Source organism: Perognathus longimembris, chromosome 13 (genome assembly GCF_023159225.1).
Source record: "Perognathus longimembris pacificus isolate PPM17 chromosome 13, ASM2315922v1, whole genome shotgun sequence".
NCBI classification, from domain to species: Eukaryota; Metazoa; Chordata; class Mammalia; order Rodentia; family Heteromyidae; genus Perognathus; species Perognathus longimembris.
The window spans coordinates 54083925-54109112 of NC_063173.1; the positions used below are offsets into that span (position 1 = coordinate 54083925).

The following is a 25188-nucleotide window of genomic DNA, read 5'->3' on the forward strand; positions in this document are numbered from 1 at the left end:
TCTGCAATGGGGGGGGGAGCAAAAAGTGAGCCAAACATCATGATCTGCATACAAATATAACACTGTAATCTGCACCAATCACAGTGCAGTTTCCAGTTCCAACAATTACAGGCTTTAAAGAAGAACCAATCACAGGCTTCCTACTGGATGACCAGAAAAGTGCTTCATCCTTGGCCTGAGTAGAATAGCTGCAAGGTAAGCAGGGTCATGTAGAATTCATGGTCTTGGAGCAATGTCTTCCAAACCACTGCAGGTTACCTACAGTAGTTGCCACTACAGCAAGGCCTCCTGAAAATGCTTTCCCTAAAACATGTAGCTAGTAAAAGGTGAAATGAGGACTTAGACACAGACAGTCTGGCAACGAAGTGTGGGCAGGTTTCTTGACCTGTATTCTTACTGTCTAGGATACAATCAGACTCTTGTAAATCCAAATCACTCACCCTCTAAAAAATGGTCTCTATAGTAAACTTCTAGTAAATATGAAAGAAGCTGACTTACCTATCCCTCCTAGGTAGTAATGGATTTAGTAACCTGATACTCTTTGTAATATTTGCTTCCTAAAAGTTACATTTCCTTTTAATCACTCCTGGGACTCCCCTAACGACATTTTGTGTGTGTGTGTGTGTGTGTGTGTGTGTGTGTGTGTGTGTGTGTGTGTTGGTGTCAGGGCTTGAACTCACAGCCTACTACTCCTTACTTGGTTTGTTCATGGTTCATGATTTACTACCTGAGCCATGCTTTCAGCCAGCTTTTTAGTTGGTTAATTGGACATGAAGTCTCATAGACTTTTCTGTCCAGGATGACTTTCAATCCCAATCCTCTGGGTCTCAACATCCTAAGTAGCCAGGATTACAGGCATGAGACACCAATCAGCACCCAGTTCTTTCTCAATGTCATGCTCACTAGCTATTATGCACTAAATATTCACATTGCAAAAATCAGAACTTTCACTTGCTACAAACGCCAACTGAAATCTTCCAGGAGGAATGTCTGCTGCCCAGGTACAATAACAGCTAAGTCACTGTCATTTCATAACTGGAGAATCTGTACTTGTTAGGGGATAGTTTGCTTCCCACCTCCACATTCTCCCCCATCTTCCCAGATCTGGCTCTTCTCTAGCTTCTAGCTGCTACTTCTACTTTACTTCTGTTCATAAACGTGAAACCACTGTCTACATTAAAGAGAAAACTGACACCATGCTGAGCATCTGAAAGGTAAACTCCCTCAACAGATGGGTCAACTATCATTCCAGCCACTTTACTCAGAACTTCCTTTCATTACTTAAGAGGGAGGCCCAGAGGGTGCGCCAGTAACTCGGATACTTTCCTTTTACATCTTCTGAATCTTCTAAGGTGTGTGTGTGTTCAAAATGGTCACAGAGCACAGGAAAGGCGAAAGCCCTGGTCTCCTGGTGGCAGCCATGTAGATACGCATGCCAGAAACGGCTCCGTTTTAGAACCCAGATGAAGCAAAGCCATTTCTTCCAACTCCAAACCAGTAGTTGACCAGGCTGCCAAAGCACGTGACTTGTAGTCACGTGAACCTTCCCGTGCATGCGCACTCCCTCAACCCTGCCCTTGCGTGCGTGCGTGCGTGCACTGGCACATTAGGACCTCTGCGAACTCTCGTGAATCTTCCCGTGCATGCGCACTCCCTCTATTGTGCCCTTATGGCGTGCTGCGTGCGTGCAGGCGCAGGCGCAGTAGGACCACCCTGCTGCCGTTGGGAACCCTCGGTGCGCTGCGTGAGGAGCCTGAGGACCGGCTGGGTGCTGGACTCCAGGCTCCCCTGTGATGGCCACGCAGTGGGGTCTGAGGAACTGGCACTAAGGGTGCCATTGGCAGGTATTTGCCTCTTCATCCAGGCTCTGGGGTGAGAGCCTGGACTGGATGCTGGAAGAACATCCCGGGCCCAGTAGGCCTCAGCTGGAGCCAGACCAAGAGAGCAAAGTCAATCTGTGGGACTTTGAACCAGTAAAATGCAAGGTAATGGCATAATGGCCGCGCTGTGCTTCCCTGAAGTGTCAGGAACTATGAAGGGGTGTAGACACAAGACACTATGGGACACACACACACACACACACACACACACACCATCACCATCTCTCATCCCCTCCCTCCCTCTCCCCACAGAGTGGGACTCACCCATCCACAACTGTTGTTCATTCTAGATCTGCGGTTTCTCACTACATTGCCCCAGCTGGTCGCAAACTCCAAGCTCAAATGATTTCCCCTCTCCCACCCCACCCACCCACCACCAAATAGCTGGTTCTGTAGATTCAGTCACTTGCTCGTGACGCAATCACTCTTGATTTTATCAAACATGGAGTCTCTGTATTCTATGGATGCATTTGTTTTCACCTGGAATCACCATAAGGTGACTCCGGAAGTAAAATAGGTATCACCTCTAGAATCTCCTATCAGAACCCACCAAAGTGACCCCAAAATGAAGAAGTCATGAAAACACTAATCAGAAGTAAAATTAAAAGGAGGGGGCTCATGTGTATGTGTGGTCAGTACAGTACCACAGTATTGTCCCTGAATATAAGGAACTGGATTCCTCCAGGAGCTCAATCAATGTTAATTTAGGAGCCTGTCTTGAAAATTAAAAGCTAGGAGACACTTAGGAATTAGGGGGGAAACAATAGTAAAATAAGCAGAGTTTCAACCGGCAGGGCTTCAAAAGAAGGTAGTGCTATTGGAGCTGTTAGGATGAAACATGGCAGTAGCCAGGGTGAAGTTGGCAAAGTGGGCAGGAGAACAGTTCATGAAGGGGGTTATATACCTACTGGAAAACTTGTACATGTGCATGCTCCACTAGTTCTTAAACTCAGGGACTTGCACTTGTGCACGAGGCTTTTCAAGGCTAGCACTCTGCCACTTGAGCCACATCTCCATTTCTGTGGAGAACTAGAATCTTACTAGTTAAATGGAGAACAATCCTAGCTGACTTTGAAATGTGACATTGGATACATTTCTTGTACTGTTTGTTACCTCCTCCCTCATTCCCCTCTCCTCCTCCCCCTTTCCCTTTCCCCCCATGAGGTGTTCAGTTCACTTACACCAAACAGTTTTGCAAGTATTGCTTTTGTAGTTGCTTGTCTTTCTTTACCCTGTGTCTCTCGATTTTGGTATTCCCTTTCAATTTCCTACTTCTAATACCAGTATACATGGTTTCGAATATACTCAGATAAGATTACAGAGATAGTGTAGGTACAACCACAGGAAGGTGATACAAGAACATCATCAATAATAGAAGCTACAGATACACATGGGATGTTGAAAGTAGTTACAACTGTGATATAACGATCGTTTCCATAACATGGAGTTCATTTCACTTAGCATCATCTTATGTGCTCATAAGGGTATAGCTATTGGGCTCTTGTGATCCTCTGCTGTGACTTGCCTAAACCTGTGCTAATTATTCCCAATAAGGGAGACCATAGAGTCCATGTTTCTTTGGGTCTGGCTCATTTCACTTAGTATAATTTTTTCCAAGTCCTTCCATTTCCTTACAAATGGGGCAATGTCATTCTTTCTGATAGAGGCATAAAATTCCATTGTGTATATGTACCACATTTTCCTGATCCATTCGTCTACTGAGGGGCATCTGGGTTGGTTCCAGATTCTAGCTATGACAAATTGCACTGCGATGAACATTGTTGTGCTGGTGGCATTACTGTGATTTTGTTTGTGGTCTTTTGGATAAATACCCAAAAGTGGGCTGCTGGGTCATAGGGAAGTTCTATATTTAGCCTTCTGAGGAATCTCCATACTGCTTGCCAGAGTGGCTGAACCAGTTTACATTCCCACCAACAATGAAGTAGGGTTCCCTTTTGGCCACATCCCCTCCAACAATTGTTATTGTTAGTTGAAATGTGATTCTTAAATCTCAGTCTTCTGAGTAGCTAGGATTATATGCATGAGCCACTAGCATTTGGCCTTTGTTCTTCCCCCTAATTTTAATTTTTAAAAGTATTTTTCTGTTTATTTTACTTTTATCTGGAGACAGGCATTGTTTGCATCTCTGCTTAAAGAAGGTAAAGGTAAATGACAGCCATGAACGCTATGCCTGTTCCAGGATTTCTATTTAAAGTTGAGAGGATGACAGTAGGTTAAGACTATGACTAGGGCTGGGGATATAGCAAGAGTGCCTGCCTCGGATACACGAGGCCCTAGGTTCGATTCCCCAGCACCACATATACAGAAAACGGCCAGAAGCGGCGCTGTGGCTCAAGTGGCAGAGTGCTAGCCTTGAGCGGGAAGAAGCCAGGGACAGTGCTCAGGCCCTGAGTCCAAGCCCCAGGACTGGCCAAAAAAAAAAAGACTATGACTAGGAAATTTGTTGTACCTCGGATTAGTGATTGGATCACCACAAAAACAAAGGATTTGCTAGGCTTGTAACCCAAGCTACTCAGGACACTGAGATTTGAGGATCACAATTCAAAGCCAGACCAGAAGGAAAAGTCCATGAGACTCTTATCTCCAAATAGCCACCAAAAGCTAGAAGTGGAGCTGTAACCCAAATGCTAGAGTGCCAACCTTCAGCAAAATAGCTAAGGAATAGCACCCATGCTCTGAGTTCAAGCCCAAGTACCAGCATAAAAAGTTTTTGATTATTTCTTCGTGATTACAAATGCTTAATTTTGTTTCAAAGTAGCCAAATGCAGAATATACTTTTAATCCAGGTGTGAAATACATACCTGCCATCCCAGCACTGGGAGGCTGAGGCAAGATGGAGAGTTCAAGGAGAGTATGGACATAGCAATACCCTATTTCAAAACAACAAGAAAGGGTTGGGAATATGGCCTAGTGGCAAGAGCGCTTGCCTCGTTTACATGAAGCCCTGGGTTCGATTCCCCAGCACCACATATACAGAAAACGGCCAGAAGTGGCACTGTGGTTCACATGGCAGAGTGCTAGCCTTGAGCAAAAAGAAGCCAGGGACAGTGCTCAGGCCCTGAGTCCAAGCCCCAAGACTGTCCAAACACACACACACACACACACACACACACACACACACACAAATCAACAAGAAATAAAGGAAAAGAAGAAAAGGAGTGTTTTCAGAAAGAACTCCCACCAGTTATTGAGTGGATGTACTCCAGTACTTCTTCCTTCCAAGAACTAATTTGAGGATTTTAGATACATGAATACATGCTTTTTATTTTGTCAGTATTTTATGACTACTTCACTTAGAGTGGTTTTGGTGAGGAGCTAATAGAGATTCTAGTGATGGAAAACATTTTATTTCCCAAGTCAGTTCCTAGTGCTTCCACTGTTAAACTACAGATGTGAAAGGAATTTAACTGTATACACAAAAGGACTTACTTTTACTGCCCTGTGCCCTGAAAAGTAACCAATAATAGCAATCTAGAAGTGCCTTTATATTCTTTTTATTATTATCCTACATGAATTCTATAGTTCTATGAATTATTTATTTAGTCATCATAGTAATTAAACTTGGCTGTCTATAAGTCTAAATAGTGTCTTAGTTTTTTCTCAAAGATGGTGTGTGAATCTGTAAAGCTTACTTGTCTGCTCCCTTTTGCTATTATTAGCTCTCATGCCATTAAGAGACGTTGAAAACATAAATCTTAGAAATTGAAGATTCATTAAAATATTCACATCTTTCCATTTTAAGCACACAATGTCATTTTGTCAAAACCACCTCCAGAATATCAGGTCTATGAAAGAATACAGTTCCACCGAGGGTATAATTATTAGCCTAAGTTTTAGCTTAATAAAACTATGAATGATAATCTAAACACACTAGAAAGAAAGATAATAACAGGTAAAACAAAAGCACTATTTAGGATAATAGACACAACTTTTACAAGTTAATGAAATAAAGTGTTATTTTTAATATAGAAAAATATATTGTACTCACAGATTGTTCTGTTAAATGGCAACCCCTTTGTATAACTGCTTAAAGATAATACAAGTAAAATCAAAAAGAAAAAAGAACTAGGTAGCAGAAATGTGTCAGGAGGAAAACACCCTTCCACCCACATTTTTGACATCTTTAAATGTGGTCATTCAAAATTCCAAACACAACACTATGAATTGAGTTGATTATAAATTGCAAGTGAATTGTTGAAAGCCTTACTAAAAATTCTCGAATCTTATTCTCTAGTTGTCCTTTACACCTTACTGTCTAGAGACATTGCTAACTACCAAGAAGTATCTGTAATACACTGGGGTTTTTTTTCTTTTCAGTTACTGACGTTGATAATCAAAATAGCTATAAGCTGATCCCTCAAAGAATAAAGCCACTAAAAGAAGAAAACTATTGCTTCATGAAGGTTGTTGTCAAATAAAAAAGTTTAACTTTACTTCTGAGAAAAATCATGCATATATGTTTATATTGTTTTGTAGAAGTTTGCTAATAAAAATATCACCAGAGGTTAGAAGAAAAATCAACTAGAGGAAATGCCGGTAGTATGGGATGTAAGAACTCAAAAATCTCTACAGCAGATAGTCTTGTTTTAGGGGTAAGTAAGACTCCTCTTATGGCCGACTAAATTTAAGACTATCAACTCAGCTTTAAAATGGGTATTTTTACATCTGAAAAGAGGCTGATTTGTAGTCAAAAAGCAATTTTAAAACATACTCCTTTTTTTCTACAAGTTTTGACTTATGTCCCCTTATACATAAATATGTGCTTTAAAAGAAATATCCTGAAGAGATTAGTACACACAGGGTAATAGTAAAAGCATTGTGTGTGTGTGTGTGTGTGTGTGTGTGTGTAAGTTATAGAGAGACCTACCCTTGATCTTTTAACCAATTTACTATGTCTGTGTAGCAGAATAACCATGTATTTCCATTAGGTTTTAAGCCTGCAAAGTCCGATACTTTTCAGTTCTCTTTCTAAGCCTCAAGGGGTTATGGGTATCATCCACCTTCACAATGGAAGGGGAGAAAACCCTTCCACTGCCCTGGGATTTCTCTCAATTTACATACTGTGTGGTATTTAAACTTGTGTACTTAATTGTCAGCAGTCTCCAGACTGCTTAGAGGAGCTCTTAGCTCCTTGGTCAGAATGACAGCTGTGAATTCTCTCAGAATTGTGTGAGTACGGCAGTCCTTTGCACTCCTTTTTTGCAGTTGGACCTCATGGAAACCATTCACTGGATTAAGACCCATTTGCACTACGAAAATCTGTTCTATCCTTCACACACTGGCACCGTTCCCTATAAGCTTTGGTTACTTGAATATTACAGTTTTGTAGAGAGCACCATCTAGCCATGGAAAAGGGTATTATTTTCCAATTCCACCCCTTTTAAAAGCCAGGAAACGCATGTGGAATTAATACTGTTGATGGCCACAGTATACTTCATGGCAATTAATATTCTTGAAGGACAGCACTAGAGCTTGAACTTGGGCTTTATGCTTGCTGTCAGGTGCTTTGACATTTGAGCCATGCCTCCAGCCCCTTTTTGTACCTTCCTGTTTTGAGATAGGATCTCACTGCATACCCAGAATGGCCTAGGCTGCGACCCTCCCATAGGGGAGCATGTCTCTGGGGACGAGAAGCCAGGATGTACACTGCGCCCAGCCACTGTGCTTCCCTCGTAGCCAGGATAACGGGCACATACACAGCCATGGTTGAAATGGAGTCTTGCCAACTTTTATGCCCAGGCTGGCCTCTTAGTGTAATCCCTGCACCTCTGTCTCCAGTTGCTAGGATTACAGGCTTGAGCTACCATGTCCAGCAATGCTAGTGTTCTGGTGCAGGAGGTATTCACCAGTGTCTGATCCATGCTGGGCAACATATTAGAGGCTGGTTATAGGCAAATGAGAAAACCAAAGTTTAGACTTTGAAAGATTTTGCAGTCTACTGGAGGATCAAATCCAAAGTATCAAATCCAAATGGTATCACCCCAGCAGATTTCATGCAGAGGGAAGCCTTTAAATACCAAGTGTACAGAAATAGGTGTCTAAATTAGCCAGTTACAAAATGAATACCAGGATGGGGAAACATGTAGTCGGGGAAACCATGAAAGGCACATATATGTAGGGAGGCAGGGCAGGCCAAATGTAGTCATTATATCCAATGTATATGATATAAAAATTGAGCTACATAACTGAGGGTAGGGATGAGGAGGAAATGGGAGAGAATAATAAAGGGGTGACACTGATCAAGTCATATCCTACTCATAACCTGATATATAAGAGTACTTAATGATTTTTTAAATATTGGCCTACTACATTGAGGTGATTTATAGACTTGCTTTGCAAAGAGCTAGATTCTTTAAAAAAAAAAAAAAAGAAATAGCTTCCTGTTAAAGTTTATATGAAAATTAAAATAACCTATAAAGACTTTCATTTTAAAGAGTCATTAAAACTGATTCAGAATATAAAGTATGAGTTTACCTAAAAATTAGAAATCACTTTAGTATGTATTTATTAAATGTATTTACTGAGATAACAATTCTTAGATTAAAATTAATTATATCCCCTTCCCTAATCTCTTTTCATCCATACAAGTCTACCCTGATATTCATTTTATTGTTGTATTATATTGTACCTCATTTTAGCATGCTTATAAAAAAAAAATCCATACCAAGTATTCTTTGAAGGGAAAAAATATCCCTTTGTAAGAATCAAATGATTATTCACCCTTAGTTAATTACTAATGTACAAGAAAATGTTGAATATATTGCTTCCTGCAACCAAGTAGACTAGAAACATTTTCTGTCAGGTACTCAGTAGATTCCCTTCCTATCATCACTTGCTAGTCACAGGAGCAGCTATGATATGGTCAAACTGCTAACCATATCATGGAGGGAGTGGCCAGGCAACTATGACTGAACATTCTGTTACTCCCAGTATGGCTGAATCCTGTTGGGGAATCCTCAGTTCCTTCCTGGTGAGGGCATCCAGGAAATACATGGCACTAAGTGCAAGAGTATTTTACTTTTGCCTTCTGTAAAGACTTTTAATAATTGTGTTTAAAATTACGTTGCTTCAGTATAATTTTTTCAGTGTAATTTTTAATTCTCTTTTTCCAGGCTATCCAGATTATGATTGGTATCTTTCATGTTTTTATGTGGTATTTCCTACTGGTTTTGTATATGGGACAACTTAAAGGATTCTTTGGGACATACGAGCCTTTAACTTACAAAACAGGGTGTGCTTTATGGGGAGTCTTTGTGAGTATAATATACTTTCATTGATTTAGTCTTTCACTAAATAATATATCACTAAGAGAAAGTAAGAGACAGTTTATAAGCAATGTTTTCAAAGATTCATGTAACTAAGTGTTGCAATGGTTTGTTCAATGTCAAATTCTTTTCTCAAGAAATATGCATTGAACACCATTCATTTACAAATGTTATTACAAACAATATGAATAGAGGTCTAAATACACAATGATAACCAGAAGAGCAACAATCCTTAGATATTCCAAAGAAAAGGTTTAGGTTAAATCACCTTAGCCTATTTGCAAAATTAGCCAGTGCTTTCATTTTTCATTTGCCATTACCCCCATTCCTGTGTTGTTTCTAGATAGCCAGCCATTGGGTAGAAAGAAAACTTAATTATGGCATCTTAGAAGTCAAGAGAAGAAAGAGTTACAAGAAATAAAAGATCAGCTCTATCATTTTCGGTTGGTTTGTCAAACAAGATGAGGATGATTATTGACTTATGGGTTTAGCAACATAGTAACCAATGTAAACATGACAAGTAGTTTCAGTAGAATAATGAAACAAAAGCCTGATTTCCATCAGTGTAAGAAGTCTAAGAAAAAAGATAGCAAAAACAGACAGCTCCTCCTTGAATCAGTTTTACTATTATAGAATAGAGAGTTTGGGTGGTAGCTAGAGAAATTTAGGCCAAAAGAACTTAGGAAAAATGAAGTAATAGCTGGGGAAATGTGTTTCAATTATGTATTGTTGAGTGGAAAGAGCCAGTAGAAAGAAAATGTATGAGATGAATAGGGAGAGTGCTGGGACTATGTATCTGTGTAGGCAAGATGAGATGATGAGTTTTCGTGGTTATCGCCAACACTAGAGATAATGTTACCTCTCAGAAAACATTTGATAATGTCTGGAGATGCTTGGGAGTTGTAGAGTACACATCTGATGGGCAGAGGCCCAGAGGGCCACGGAGCATGCTGATTCACAGGAAATCCTGTGAGAAGAATGCACATTAGTGCAAACAGTATCAGGGTGGATTATAAAAAGGCCAAGAAAGAGAAGGAGGAAGAGTAGGCTTTGATGGCACTTAGGAGCTTGTGACTGCTTGCATCTCATAGTCTCAACTAACTCAGTTAATCAGGAAGCAAGGTATAATAAGCTGAAAGTAGGGATGGGCAAGTTTGGCTGTAGAGAGAAGAGAAAGTGCAATAGTCACCTAGGGAAAAAATGAGAGGATTATGGAAGAGAAGTTTGATTTTTATATAGCATTAAAAGACTCTCTGAAGGTTTAGGTACATGATTGTCTAGAGAGAAGGTTGGGTGTGTGCAGCAGCACAGGTGCAGGCATGCAGTAGGAAGAATGCTAAATTTAATCGTGATTTTTGTTCAGCCATGCAATGGTGACTAGGAGTTGGAAAGGATAAGAAAGAGTGTTTGCAATGGCTTGCTTTCAAATTTAAGCGGTGGACAGAAAATATTAACAGGAAGTTAAGAACCTCAGAATAATAGATAGATGAGGATAGCCAAAGACTTGTTAAAGTGTTAATACTAGAGCACATGAGTTAGAAACATAGCAGGTAGTGATGAAGGTGTGTACAGGAAATTGAGATTTTTAGTTATAACAAGAAAGTGAATATGGGAATGACTGGCTAAGAAAAATTGGAGCAAAATTCAAAGCACCTCACTGAGAATTAAATGGTGTCAGAGAGTGTCAGTCAAAGAGACAAAAATGTAAATAATCTGGAGAGAAGTGAATGAGGGATCAACAGATGACTTCATGAGTGATAGTGAGTAAGAAAATTTGATAAAACTTGCTGCAAACCTAGAGAAAAAGAATGGTGGGAAATCACTAAAGTAGAAAAGGAACCACTTTACCCCCACACATGGAAAAAGGTGGTGTGAGGGGCATAAGAAATGAAGCAATCAACATTTACGATGACAAGTGTCCAATCACTGTTTACTTCGGTGACCCTTTTAATAAGTGATCTTTCATCTTTTTGCTGGCTTTTTCCAGGCACTAACTCAAAAGTGTCAAAAGATTGCGATGAGAAAAATGAGAATAAATATATTTACTTTTCAAGCCAGGCACTCGTGGTTCACACCTGTAATCCTAGAGGATCAGGATACTAAGATCTGAGGATCCCTGTTTGAAGCCAGCCTGGGCAGGAAAGCCTGTCTTATCTACAGTAACCATCAGAGAGCTTGAAGGAGAGCTGTGCCTCTCACAATACAGCACTAGCATTGAGAGAGAAAAAATTTTCAGGGACAGTGCCCAGGCCCTGAGTTCAAGCCCCAGAACTGGCACACAAAATATTACTTTTAAGGCAAAATCAAGATGAACAATACATGATTGATAAGAGGTGTATAAGCTCAATGATAAATCGTACTGACTCATAAATGTCTTAAGTATTAACTTTAAAAAAGAAAAATAATGAATTTTCAGGCAAAACTCAGATAAATGATGTTTATCCCTTAGCGTTTAACTGTCCATGTTATAAAAATAGTATACGTACGTAAGTCCTTTAAGTTATACAAATTTTCAAATGTAACCCAGTGAAAAACTGCTTATTTTAGTTAAAATTTGGAAGGCATTTCTTAAAACAAATGACTTGATAATTTACTTAGCACTCCAGAATTTACAAAACTGGTTCCCATTTCACTGTCTACCTTCTTAGAGACATCAGCTTTCATGAAAGAATCAAGTGCAAAATGTGTAGAGTTAAAAGTTATCCTTACAGAATTTGTATGGTGTTTTTCCAAAAGTCTACCCTTGTCAAAACCACTTAATCTTGTAAGACAATATTTCAGGAATTGTGTGGTTCTGTTTCAGACAGTATGGCAACATTTTTGCTTTTTAGAAAATAGGCTTTCTGACATAAAATAACCGAACCTCTTTTCTTGAGGAGGGAAAAAACAAAGATCCCCCCACTTGTGAATAGCAACCATTACCTTAGTAATGGCTATAGTCTCTTGGTTCAGAGGCATATTTAGTATAGGTACAATTCTAAATAGACTCGCAGGCCACTTTGGTTATGTACACTATATCCTCATAATCAATGACATCATCTCATTAGGAACAATTATTAGATGTAATCATCAATTGAATTAATAAGTGAAGTGTCAATCACATGTAAGTGAGCTAGGCTTTATGCTATCTGTATACACTTAGGTACATCACTTAGCATATACCACTGAATTCTTCCACTGTTCCTTACATATTTAAGTTGTTCATGATTGTACTGTTTTAACCATTGCCTTTTAATTACATAACTACTTTAAGATGGGAATTTGTCCTGATTTCTTCTACTAAACTTTTTTTTATTACTGTTAGTTTCCTAAAACTATTTGGTTTAGAAGGAAGAGTTGTTTAAAAATACATGATAAGTTTGCAAGAATTATCTGAATTTTTATAAATGTTTTTCTCTCCAGTTTATCATAGGAGGAGCCTTCATAATAAAATCAGTAAAGCATCCAACTGAGACTTGGGTAAGTTAACTGTTTGGAACATCTCTAGAAATGATGTGTCACAAAGCTAAATAATTGCTTTTAATGAGAAGACATTTGTAAACAATGAAGATATCAACTCTCCCTGTAACATAAATGAAAGAAATGAAAGTCTAAGATCATGTAAATTAAGGTAGAAAAACATGCCATAGTAGCTAAAACATGATTATTGAATAAAAACTTCTAATACTCTTTGGGCAGTACTGAGATTTCAACTCCACTTCACACTTTCTAGGCAGATATTCTACAGCTTGCATTTTGCCTCTAAGCACTTTGTGCTCTGCTCATTTTTGAGGTAAGTTCTCTTTTTTTTTTTTTTTTTTTGGCCAGTACTAGGCCGTGAACTCAGGGCCTGAGCACTGTCCCTGGCTTCTTTTTTGCTCAAGGCTAGGACTCTACCACTTGAGCCAAGCGCCACTTCTGGCCATTTTCTGTATATGTGGTGCTGAGGAATCGAACCCAGGGCCTCATGTATACGAGGCAAGCACTCTTGCAACTAGGCCACATTCCCAGCCCCTTGAGGTAAGTTCTCACTTTTGGCCTTGCCCAGCTTAGATCAAACCCTGCCATCTATGCTTCCTGTGTGGCTGGAGTGACAGATGCATGCCACCATGCCCAGCCTTTTCTGTTAAGATGAAGCCTCACAAACTGATTTGCCTGAAAGTAGCCTGGAACTGCTGTCCTTTCCATCTTAGCCTCCTGAAATGGTAGGCTAACAGGCGTATACCACCATTCCTCACTATAACTGTTGAGGCGGAGTCCTACAAATATTTTTGCCTGATTGCCTCCAACCAGAGTTCTAATTTCTGCCTCCTGAGCAGCGAGGATTATAGTCATGAGCCCAGGCCCCCAGATAAAGCTTCTAAATCTAAGTGCTCTTTTGTTTTGTTTTGATGTGATATATTTTAACATTGTAGGAATATTGTATTTAGAAAATAATGTTAATGCCTCTAGGTACAAATATTGGAATGCTGTAAAACTTTATTGTCTGGACTATCAAGTTTGAGGACCAGAACCACATCTTTTAGCAAAGGGACTCGTCCTGAAAGATCTAGCTGTGACATAGTTAGAAAGATCCAGAAAAGAATTTTTTTCCTGAATTTTACAAAGATATCTTAGAGCCAGGCACTGGTGGCTCACACCTGAGAATCAGTTTGAAGCCAACCCAGTGCAGGAATGTGAGACTTACCTCCAATTAACCACCAAAAAGCCAGAAACAGCACCATGGCTCAAGTGGTAGAACACTAACCATGTGCACATAAAGCTCAGAGACAACACCAAGGTCCTGAGTTCAAACCCCAGAACCAGGAAAAAAAATTAGAAATTAGTCTGATCTTATTATTTTTGAAATTTACAAACCTAATGTCTGCTTAATGATACTAAGACATTTTCCTAGTTAATGAGAACCCAATAGTCAAATTTGATTTTTCTTTTTGTTTTTTGTTTTTTGTTTTTTGTTTTCTAGTCTTGGGACTTGGACTCAGGGCCTGGGCACTGTCCCTGGCTTCTTTTTGCTCAATGCTCATACTCTACCATTTGAGCCACAGTGCCACTTCCAGATTTTTCTGTTTATGCAATGCTGAGGAATCGAACCCAGGCCTTTATGCATGCAAGGCAAGCACTCTACCACTAAGCCATGTTCCTAGTCCTCAGATTGATTTTATTTCTACAAGTAGTCATTTCTGCCCATCATTCTCTTCTTTTAATCTTTTCATAGAAATCCCTTAAGCTTTTTTTACAGCTGTCTCACAAGATTATAAAATATAGGATTTTTTGAGCTAGTGAAGTTCAAAGATAAATGCTTCTGAGCCTGATGATCTTTTAGTGATTCCTTTCAAGTAGTTGGTTTTCAAGCAAATCAAAAAAGTATTTTACATGAATAGTAAGCATGCAAACACTTCTAAAAGCTTCACAAACTCAAACTGAGTTTTAACTAAATGACTAATTTTAGCAAAAGCAACTAATCAAAGTGTTCATTCTAAATAAAACACATTTACCCTTTTTCTACTTTTCAGATAATTTGTTCTTTGTCCACGAACATTCTCTGTGTAATTATTTCAATTATTGCAGCAACTCTGACCATAATTGAGTTGATAAATTTTCACTCTGTGTCATACCGGAATTTTGGACAAGCGGTAAGTGACCACTATAAAAACCTCATAATTACCAGATTGTTTTTAACTTGGTTTTGAAAAAGTTAAGGAGAAATCTTTATTGTTCCACTAAAAATTCTTTGATTTAGCAGACAGCTCCAAGTTTAAAGTGTTCAAAAATAAGTCTGAATTCTTGACTTGCCCAAAACAACAAAATACAAAGACCTCAATGAGAAATATCTATGCATTAGACACAGACTCATTGATGATTCCCTTAATGTAACTAAAGTACAATCCTAGAACATAGAACCATTTTCAAAATAAACAAAAGAATTCTTCTATGGCCAGTTCAAATTGTGAATACCTAGTCATCTGATCTAACATACAGCTTTCACAACAGCATCTTTGGTAACTTAGTTATTTTGTGTGTGTATTTATGTATACACACACACACACACACACACACACACACATAAATCTGTCTTGCTTCCATTTCATTGAATATCAAATCACTGTCTTAAAAATGTTACTCAGATTATGATCAGATTCTCCATTAAAGGAGATTGTCTTTGCTGGGAATACAATAGATTTATTTTAGTTTTGTTGCCTTTAATTTCAGAATTACCAAATATTAATGCTGCAAAAGACTTACCAAGGCTTATTTTTTTAATCTCCACTTAAGCTAAGCATGGCTGTATATGCCTGAAATCCTAGCACTCAGGAAGCTGAGGTTGCAAGATCATAAGGTGAAGATCAGCATGGGCAACACTGCAAGTTCTAGGCTAGTCTGGGCTACATAGTAAGATCCTGTCTCAAAATAAAGAAAAATCTCCCATTGATGTGAGTGGAGATTGGAATAGAGTACCCCTTGGTATGAACAGCAGAACAAAATGGGTAAAGATAAAACAACAAATAGAAGTGTTATTAAAGGTAAGGGACAAACTTCCTGATCCTCCTTCTAGACACTCTTGTTCCCTTTAATATGTTGCCCAAAAGTCTATCAGTGGAAAGACACCAAGGATAGAGACAAGAAGCCTAGAGGAGCTGGGCGCTAACGGCTCCTGCCTATAATCCTAGCTACTTGGGAGGTAGAGATCTGAGGATCATGGTTTGAATCCAGCTTGGGCAACAAAGTCTGTGAGATTCTTATCTCCAGTAAACTACTCAGCAAAAGCCAGAAGCAGAGCTGTGGCTAAAGTGGTAGAATTCTAGGCTTGAGAGAAAGAAGCTAAGAGACAGCACCCAGGTTGTGAGTTCAAGCCCCAGGACCAACAGAAAAATTAAAGCCCAGCAGACAGGAAGACAATAATAGAAAGTACAATGATGCCCCAGAAACAGATTGTGTATAATGAATGATTTAAAGAAATGTGATTATACTTTTCCATAAATCACAACAAAATTTTCCTGAGGATTCAGTATAGAATTCCTCAATCCTAACTTCAGGAATAGAAAATGGGAAGGGAGGCTATATTAGCTCATTTCCTATGGGTATAACCACACAACTGAGGCTAGGCTAGGAGTTTATAAGAGAAAAGAATTTATCTCATTGTTTAGGAGAAACACTTGGGCTCCTTGGCACAGGACAGAACTTCCTTAACAAAGACCCTGAAAGGCTACAAATCAAAGAAAGGTTGGACAAATGGGACTGCATCAAACTCCAGAGCTTCTGCACGGCAAAGGACATAGCTCTCAAGATAAACAGAAAGCCCACAGACTGGGAGAAGATCTTTACCGGACATTCAACAGACAAAGGCCTCATCTCTAAAATATATGCAGAATTAAAAAAATTACCTTCTTCCAAAACAAAACTGCAAAGAACCAATAGCCCCCTCATCAAGTGGGCTAAAGACTTACAAAGAAACTTCTCTGATGAGGAAATGAGAATGGCCAATAGACATATGAAAAAATGCTCTACATCACTGGCCATAAAGGAAATGCAAATCAAAACAACATTGAGATTCCATCTCACCCCAGCAAGAATGTCATATATCAAGAAAACTAATAATAACAATTGTTGGAGGGGATGTGCCCAAAAGGGAACCCTACTTCATTTTTGGTGGGAATGTAAACTGGTTCAGCCACTCTGGCAAGCAGTATGGAGATTCCTCAGAAGGCTCAATATTGAACTCCCCCCTATGACCCAGCAGCCCCACTTTTGGGTATCTATCCAAAAGACCACAAACAAAATCACAGTAATGCCACCAGCACAACAATGTTCATCGCAGCACAATTTGTCATAGCGAGAAGCTGGAACCAACCCAGATGCCCCTCCATAGATGAATGGATCAGGAAAATGTGGTACATTTACACAATGGAATTTTATGCCTCTATCAGAAAGAATGACATTGTTCCATTTGTAAGGAAATGGAAGGACTTGGAAAAAGTTATACTAAGTGAAGTGAGCCAGACCCAAAGAAACATGGACTCTATGGCCTCCCTTATTGGGAATAATTAGTACAGGTTTAGGCAAGCCATAGCAGAGCATCACAAGGCCCAATAGCTATACCCTTAGAAACACATAAGATGATGCTAATTGAAATGAACTCCATGTTATGGAAACAAGTGATATATCACAGTTGTAACTACTTTCAACGTCCTATGTGTATGTGTAGTTTCTATTATTGATAATGTTTTGTATCACCTTCCTATGTTTGTACCTACACTATCTCTGTAATCTTATCTGAGTATATTGGAAACCGTGTTTACTGGTATTGGAAGTAGGAAATTCAAAGGGAATACCAAATTCAAGAGACACAGGGTAAAAAAAGAGAAATAACTACAAAAGCAATACTTGCAAAACTGTTTGGTGTAAGTGAACTGAACACCTGGGGGGGGAGGGAAAGGGGGGGAGGGAGGGGGGCATGAGGGACAAGGCAACAAACAGTACAAGAAATGTATCCAATGCCCAACGTATGATACTGTAACCTCTCTGTACGTCAGTTTGATAATAAAAATTTGAGAAAAAAAAAAGATCATAATACAAGATTTTACCCCATTTCTTAATACAGAAACTGGGGAGAGAAGTTTCACGTATTTTACTCATCTCCTACCCATTGGAGTTTGCTATTGCACTTATATACTCCATCTGCCTCTGTTCACATTTGGTAAGTGTTTACTCCATCAAATAAAGAGATCTTGATTTCTGACAAGCATACTCTAAAAGGAAGTGAAGTCCACTGTACAATGTGTTTGGAAATGATAAAAATAAAGTATATGTAATATTTCCTTCCCCCTTTCCCCTTATTTTATAAATAGAAAACAAAATTTACAAATATAAATTTTACTATAGTATAAAAACTTAATATAATGCTCGTTACACTTATATATCCACACCTATTAAAACCCTAGATACAAGTTTCCTGTTTTTTTAATTGTGTGATCATAATCATTTTGCCACATGCATTTTTTACAATAACATAGCTTCCCATTATAAAATGTAACTTAACTGTTTTATTACTTATTGTTCCCTTACTACAGAATATCTAGCTTTGTTTACAGCATATTCTAAATTATAAACACCTCGTTTCTAGTCTATTCTAGATTATAAACAATGGTTTAGTGAACATTTCAATACAAATATCTTTACATACAAGAGACTACTTTTTCTGTGATAGAAGTTTATTTGCAAGATCAAGTTTAACTGCATCTAATACAGCATCTAACACCATAACAATTTATATTCCACAATGGTTTTTGAGAATGGTTATTTGCTCACAAGCTTAAAATAATAAAATACCTAACATTCAGTCTTTCCCATGTATATATGGAAGGCCTATTGTCATTACATTAAGAAAGCTATGAGTGGGGCTGGCAATATGGCCTAGTGGCAAGAGTGCTTGCCTCCTATACATGAAGCCCTGGGTTCAATTTCCCAGCATCACATATATAGAAAATGGCCAGAAGTGCCACTGTGGCTCAAGTGGCAGAGTGCTAGCCTTGAGCAAAAAGGAAGCTAGAGACAGTGCTCAGGCCCTGAGTTCAAGGCCCAGGACTGGCAAATAAATAAAAAAAAAAAGAAAACTATGAGTAAGATGGCAGTGCCTCAACTGAGAGTTTGCTTTTCATTGAAAGGAAAAAGCCAATAAACATATATATATATATATATATATATATATATATATACACACACATATATATGTAGTTATATATGTTTATATAAATATAATAATGTCAAGACTGGAAAATGTCATTATGTAAAGACAGTAAGGAAATAAGGAAAAGATTGTCTTACTTGGTATGATTAAGGAAGTCCACTCTGTGCAGGACAGAAGTAACTGGAAGGATAGAAGTAACTCAGAAGGACAAAATACTAAATAAAGATGGTGGGAAAAAAAGATTTTTGAAACATAAGGAATGACTAGCATATCTAGAATGGTTGACTAAGAACAATGCAAATACCCTTTAAAAATAATGCTAAAACTGAAAAAAAAAAATACTCTGGAAGTTGACTGATACATACAAGTGAGAGGCATTTAAAAAAACTCTACCACATCATAATAATTTTTTTTATATTTCTGACAACTTATCTTGGGGCTGGCTCCCATTCCTCCAACCTTCTTAGTTCAATTATGTAGAAGTTTATGTAACTGTAATCAGTCTCTCAAGACCAGCAATATGGCTACCTGAGAGCTAATTTTACTTGAAGCTGAATACAGAAAGTTTCATTACCAGAAATGTGTGTGGGTTTTTTTTTACAGAGATGTCATGGCAGTCCAAAAGATGAGTCAAATAATACCTGAGATAATACCAACTGAGCCAGTGACATCACCTTATCCAGTCTCATTAGTGAGATGACTGTAGTACGATTGGGGACAAGAAGCTGACTGACAGTCAGAAACTCAGCAGAGATTTTCAGAGAACAAATGCATGTATGCATACTAATATGAATACATATATGCACATACATTTAAAGAGATATAATAATGTTAGAATTGGCCTTGGGCCTTGATAAAACTCTATCCCTATCATCTAGAAAGTATAAGTGTGTGTAAAAGTATGCATTCACACAGGAAACTACATAGAGTCCTCATGAGCTACTTATTTCCAGTGTATATCTTACAAAATTAAGAAGAGGTGAGTTGAGAAAGATGGATGAGAATGTTGAGAAGGTGACATTGATCAAGATGCATTATATTCATAAACGGCTTTTACAGCAACGTAAAAATAGTATTTTAGGCCAGGCGCTGTTGGCTTATGCCTGTAATCCTAGCTACTTAGAAGGCTGAGATCTGATGATCCGCATTTCAAAGCCAGCCCAGGTAGGAAAGTCCATGAGACTCTTATCTCCAATTAACCACCAGAAAATGGGAAGTGGTGCTGTGCCTCAAGTGGTAGAGTACTATTCTTGCTGAAGAGCTCAGGGACAGTGCCCAGGCCCCACAACCAACAAAAATGATGATGATGATGATGATGATGATGATGATGATGATGATGATGATAGTAATAATACTTTACAAGAAACTTTACAAAAATCAAAGTAAAGGGAACTGGGAATGTGGTTTAGGGGTGCTTGCCTATCATGCATGAAACCCTGGGTTCAATTCCTCAGTACCATATATATAGAAAAAGCCAGAAGTGGCACTGTGGCTCAAGTGGCAGAAGTGCTAGCCTTGAGCAAAAAGAAGCCAGGGACAGTGCTCAAGCCCTGACTGAGTTCAAGGCCAGGACTGGAAAGAAAGGAAGAAACAAAGAAAGAAGAAAGAAAGAAAGAAAGAGAGAGAGAAAGAGAAAGGGATAGGCAGGACATACCAATGACGGTTCTCAAGCTACACAGATACCTGGGAAGGAATAGAAGTCCCATTGACCCAAGGTACTTAAGGACTTGCTAGTGCTACCAGAACAAAGTGCTGTAGACTGTGACAGCAAAATTTATTTTCTGATTCTGTAAAAGCTAGAAGTTCAAGATTAAAGTGTTACCAAGGTTAGTTTCTTCTGAGATCTCTCAGCTTTCAGATAGCTATCTTTGCCCTGTGTGTTCATATAGCTTTTCCCCTATATCTTGTCTGTACCCAAAATATGTGATAATTGCTTTGAATTGAGGCTCGATAGAACAATTTTGTAATAACTTCATTAGGGCTATGAATACTTTACATCCAAGTATTGTTACATTCTGAGATACTAAAGTTTAGGACCTTAAAATGTGAGTATTATGGTATGCAGTTCAGACAGTAAGGTGTTTAAGCACAACCTCTGAGTAACCATTGACTAAGTACTTATGCTGACTAAATAGAGAAGCCTGAGAAACTAGACTTCAAAATAAAGACAAAGGCAGTGCATATTCCACAGGCCCGAGACAGAAGGGAGACAGACTATGCAATTAATGGAGACAATCCACTGAAAAGATACTAATAACCACTGCTTCTGGTGAAGATAAAATAATGTTATCTAAAATGTCCAGTTTTAAACAAAATTTTTGAAAAAATTAACAGTAGAGTATTCCTTTAAAAAGAGCACTTGAAATACGGTCTCTTAGTAGAAGAAAAGGGAAAATGTTGGACTTCACACACACAAAAGAAAAGATTTCTTAAACACTAAAAGAAATGTGTTGAAAGGATCACAATAATGACATCCAAAAAGACTATCCAAAAAAAGAGAGAGGGGGAAATCATTTTTAAAATGAAGTGGCAATCCTGGAGTTTAAAAATAGAGTAACTAGGTCTGGGAATGTGGCCTAGTGGTAGAGTGCTTGCCTCACAAACATGAAGCCCTGGGTTCAATTTCTCAGCACCACATATATAGGAAAAAGCCAGAAGTGGCACTGTGGCTTAAGTGGTAGAGTGCTAGCCTTGAGCAAAAAGAATCCAGGGACAGTGCTCAGGCCCTGAGTTCAAGCCCCAGGATTGGTAAAAAAAAAAATATATATATATATATATATATAGAGAGAGAGAGAGAGAGAGAGAGAGAGAGAGAGAGAGAGAAACTAAAAGGGCTCAATGCCAGATTTGAACTGACCAAAGACAAAAATTAACAAGAATATGATACAGAAGTAATAATCTAGTCCACAAAAGAAGGTGGGGAGTAGAAATGAACAAAGCTTCAAAATCTGGGTACTGGTGGCTCACACCTGTAGTCCTAACTACCCGGGAGCTTAAGATCTGAAAAGAAGTTGAGATGTCTATTGTAGTATCCTGGTCACCCAGGACTCACAACAATGAAGTCACCAGCTCTCATTTAATCGGGCAAGGAGTCTTTATCTGTGCACAGCGTCTGCTCGCCTCCATCAGGATGGTGAAGGACAGCACTGAACCTCAGTAGGGTTAGGTTTTTAAAGGCAAAAATCACAAGGATCACATGCAGGTGGACATGTACCACATGCAGGTAGTCAAAGCAAGTCAAAAACAGGATAAGCAAGCCATTCCCAGAAGCAGAATTTTACGGTCAGGCTGACCTAATATCATTTATCAACTTAAGTTTTAACCATTTTTACCATGCTCCCCAGATCAGTATAATTACATTCCATTACACTCTGGAAACTTTGCAAGAAGCTATTTTGTCAGTAGTCAGAGTGGTTATTACATTAAAGCTATTGAACCCATTCAGCTAAGTACAGAAGCAAAAGCAGCGGGTTAGTTAGAAAAACCACATTTCCTGTTCTCCCATTGTTTAGTTTTCAATAAGGGCTTGGGTGACATTTACCAGAACATGTCCCTGCTATCCAGCCTAAGTTTTCCCTTCCCCAGGCCCACTATTCTGGCTAGGCCTGCCATTTTTAGGGACTCAAAAAGGGGGCCTCTTTATACTTTTCACTTGGTTCCCACATCTACAACTTTATTATCAGTAATTTAAGTCCTTATACACTACCAACAATATGTAATAGTGTTTAATAATTCCAAGGTGAAAACAACACAAATATTTGAGAGGTGAGTAAATCAGGACAAATTACTGTAGTAAGATTTTACATCATAATTGCAATGACATACGCCTGCACTGAAAAATGTGGGAGAACTGTTTTTAGTGTTAACTATAAAAAGGCAGACAGAAAAGAATGCATTTCTATTCCATTCATATGAAGTTTGAAACCAGGGAAAATGAACATTGTACTCTAGTGTTCAGGATGCAAGGCCAGTTGGTAAGCTAGAAAGAAAAAATGTCAATTAGCTTAAATTCAAACTAACACCTCAAGGGAAAGGATGGAATTTTGACCTACTGCCATTGTTTATGCTCAAAAATACAGTGAATATTTTTTTGTGAAAATCAAGACATGTACCAAATGTTACAAATGTTCCCAAGGGAATTAAGAAAGTACTGGTGGCTTGGGGCTGGGGATATGGCCTAGTGGCAAGAGTGCTTGCCTCGTATACATGAGGCCCTGGGTTCGATTCCCTAGCACCACATATACAGAAAACGGCCAGAAGTGGCGCTGTGGCTCAAGTGGCAGAGTGCTAGCCTTGAGCAAAAAGAAGCCAGGGACAGTGCTCAGGCCCTGAGTCCAAGGCCCAGGACTGGCCAAAAAAAAAAAAAAAGTACTGGTGGCTCATATCTGTAATCCTAGCCCCTCAAGAGGCTGAGATCTGAGGATTGTGGTTCAAAGCCAGCCTAAGCAAGAAAGTCTGTGAGGCTCTTACCTCCAATTAATCACCAAAAAGCTAAATGTGGAGGCATGGCTCAAGTGGCAAAATGCCAGCCTTGAGCAAAAACACCAAGTGAGCGTGGAGGCCCAGAGTTCAAACCTAGTATCAACCTCTTCACACTCTCCTCCCAGAAATATCAAGTAAGTGTAAGTGGGAATTGAGACATAAATACAACAAAGGAAATGTCAAAGTCTTATTTTGTAAGCATCAATGTGTGTGTGTTTTCTGTTGAATGATGTTAAGAAACCTGATTTGTATGTGTTTAATTCTTTCCCCAGAGTAGAAATGAAGCTACTACTCGAGATGAGTCAGAGGAAATGGAGAGAACGTTGTGAAAAGTTGACAAACATTCTACTTGTGCTGATGCCTGATGTGGGTGCTAGTGATATTTCTGTTTATCAAAACTACTACAAAGCCCACAGAGTTCATGCAAAAAAAAAAGGAAATACACAAGTCAATATTTCACCTCAGTGTTCAGGAAATTTCTGCACACTTATTTTTCTAGGTTCCATGGGAAAAGCTTTTCCATTTAAAAAGATATGAGATTTACAATGAAGAAATCATTTGGCTCAGTAGCTGTCAACTCTTCATTGAAGACCTATTGTACAAGCAAAAAGATTTGTATTCTATCTAGTGCATGCTATACAAACAAGGAGGATGGATGTCATCTAATTAACAGAAAACATTAACACTATATGTCCCTATGAATAAGAAACATTCACATTCTGAGTTCTTCTACCTAAACTAGCTTCTACCTTAACAAAGTATGAATCCAAACAGCCATCAATTGGAGTCTCTTCATTGTTCCTTGTCTTACCCTGTCTTCATTAAAGTTCCTCTATCCTGAAAGTCTCTGGTGTCTCTTCATTCTCCGCCCACCCCCCAACATGCTACCTACTTATTATTGTTTAGATCACCTGTTCTGTTGACTTTCAAAGCAAACTAACTGTCCAGAATGCTGAGATCTGAGGACCATAGTTCAAAGTCAGCCTGGGCAGCAAAATCCATGCAACTCTTACCTCCATATAACCACCAGAAGGTCGGAAGCAAAGCTGTGACTCCAGTGGTAGAGCACTAGCCTTGAGCGAGAAAGGTCAGCGACGGCTCCCAGACCCCAAGTTCAAGCCCCAGGACATCACAAAATTTAACAAGTAAAATAATTGCTTACAAGAGTTCTACCTGCTGCCGGGGCCTCATGGAGATGACTGTCAAGTCAGGTGCCAGGTTCCAACAGTAGATTTTAAACTTTATAGTCTACACTAGTCTGAACCCAGGAAGCATATATTATAGTTGTTACAGAAAAACAATATAAGGAGCAGGCAGGATCAACGTTTTCCCCAAGTACCCAGGTTCCACAGTATGCTTGCTTGAGAGAATTAGAAATCAATTTTTGCTGTTACCTCATTAGAGGCGACGGGGAAGAGCGGAGATGCGCGTGGGGACAAACCTCTGCGGAGGCAACCAGAAAATCAGCCTGTGACTGGAGTCAGTCACCAACAGGATGTGCGTGTCCTCTCGCTTCTGCCAGCCCAGTCCTCCCCGACTCCCTCTTGGGCTCAGCAGGTCCGGGGGCGGCCCTGGGCCCTCCGTGCTGGTATCCGTGTGGCTCCGTTCAGACAGCCTCGCTCCGGGCCTCCACCAGCGGCAGCGTCAGAATGGCAGGAGGGGTGGAGAGGGGCGCAGAGAGCCAGCGCGCGCCCCTGGCAGAAGAGCTGTAACTAAAGGTAACATCCATAGGATCACACCCGCCCTCCTGGCCCTTCCATCAAACCAGGATCCATGGCCAGTGCGGGCCACACTGAGAGCGGGCGTAACCGCACTTCTTGCTCTTAACTTCCAACTGCGCACCACTTGTCTTGGGGCCCTAGGCAGGACACCCCTC

The 25188-nt window shown here is 39.3% G+C and overlaps 1 protein-coding gene across 1 annotated transcript; it reads left to right on the top strand.

The window, feature by feature from the left end:
• The first annotated feature begins 1723 nt into the window (after positions 1-1723).
• On the top strand, positions 1724-23711 carry Ms4a13 (membrane spanning 4-domains A13). The gene is made up of 7 exons (XM_048360407.1): positions 1724-1985; positions 6378-6493; positions 9014-9154; positions 12569-12625; positions 14659-14782; positions 17745-17840; positions 23585-23711. The coding sequence occupies exons 2-7, from the start codon at positions 6443-6445 to the stop codon at positions 23587-23589; spliced, it is 474 nt and encodes a 157-aa protein (XP_048216364.1). The 5' UTR covers positions 1724-1985; positions 6378-6442; the 3' UTR covers positions 23590-23711.
• Positions 23712-25188: the final 1477 nt, after the last annotated feature.

What these genes read in the sequence shown, in the direction of transcription:
- Ms4a13 (XM_048360407.1), top strand. Translation starts at nt 6,443, where the DNA reads ATGGGATGTAAGAACTCAAAAATCTCTACAGCAGATAGTCTTGTTTTA. An exon ending in AGCATCCAACTGAGACTTGG is followed by an intron (nt 12,626 to 14,658) that starts GTAAGTTAACTG and finishes TCTACTTTTCAG; the next exon opens with ATAATTTGTTCTTTGTCCAC. An exon ending in GAATTTTGGACAAGCGGTAA is followed by an intron (nt 14,783 to 17,744) that starts GTGACCACTATA and finishes TTCTTAATACAG; the next exon opens with AAACTGGGGAGAGAAGTTTC.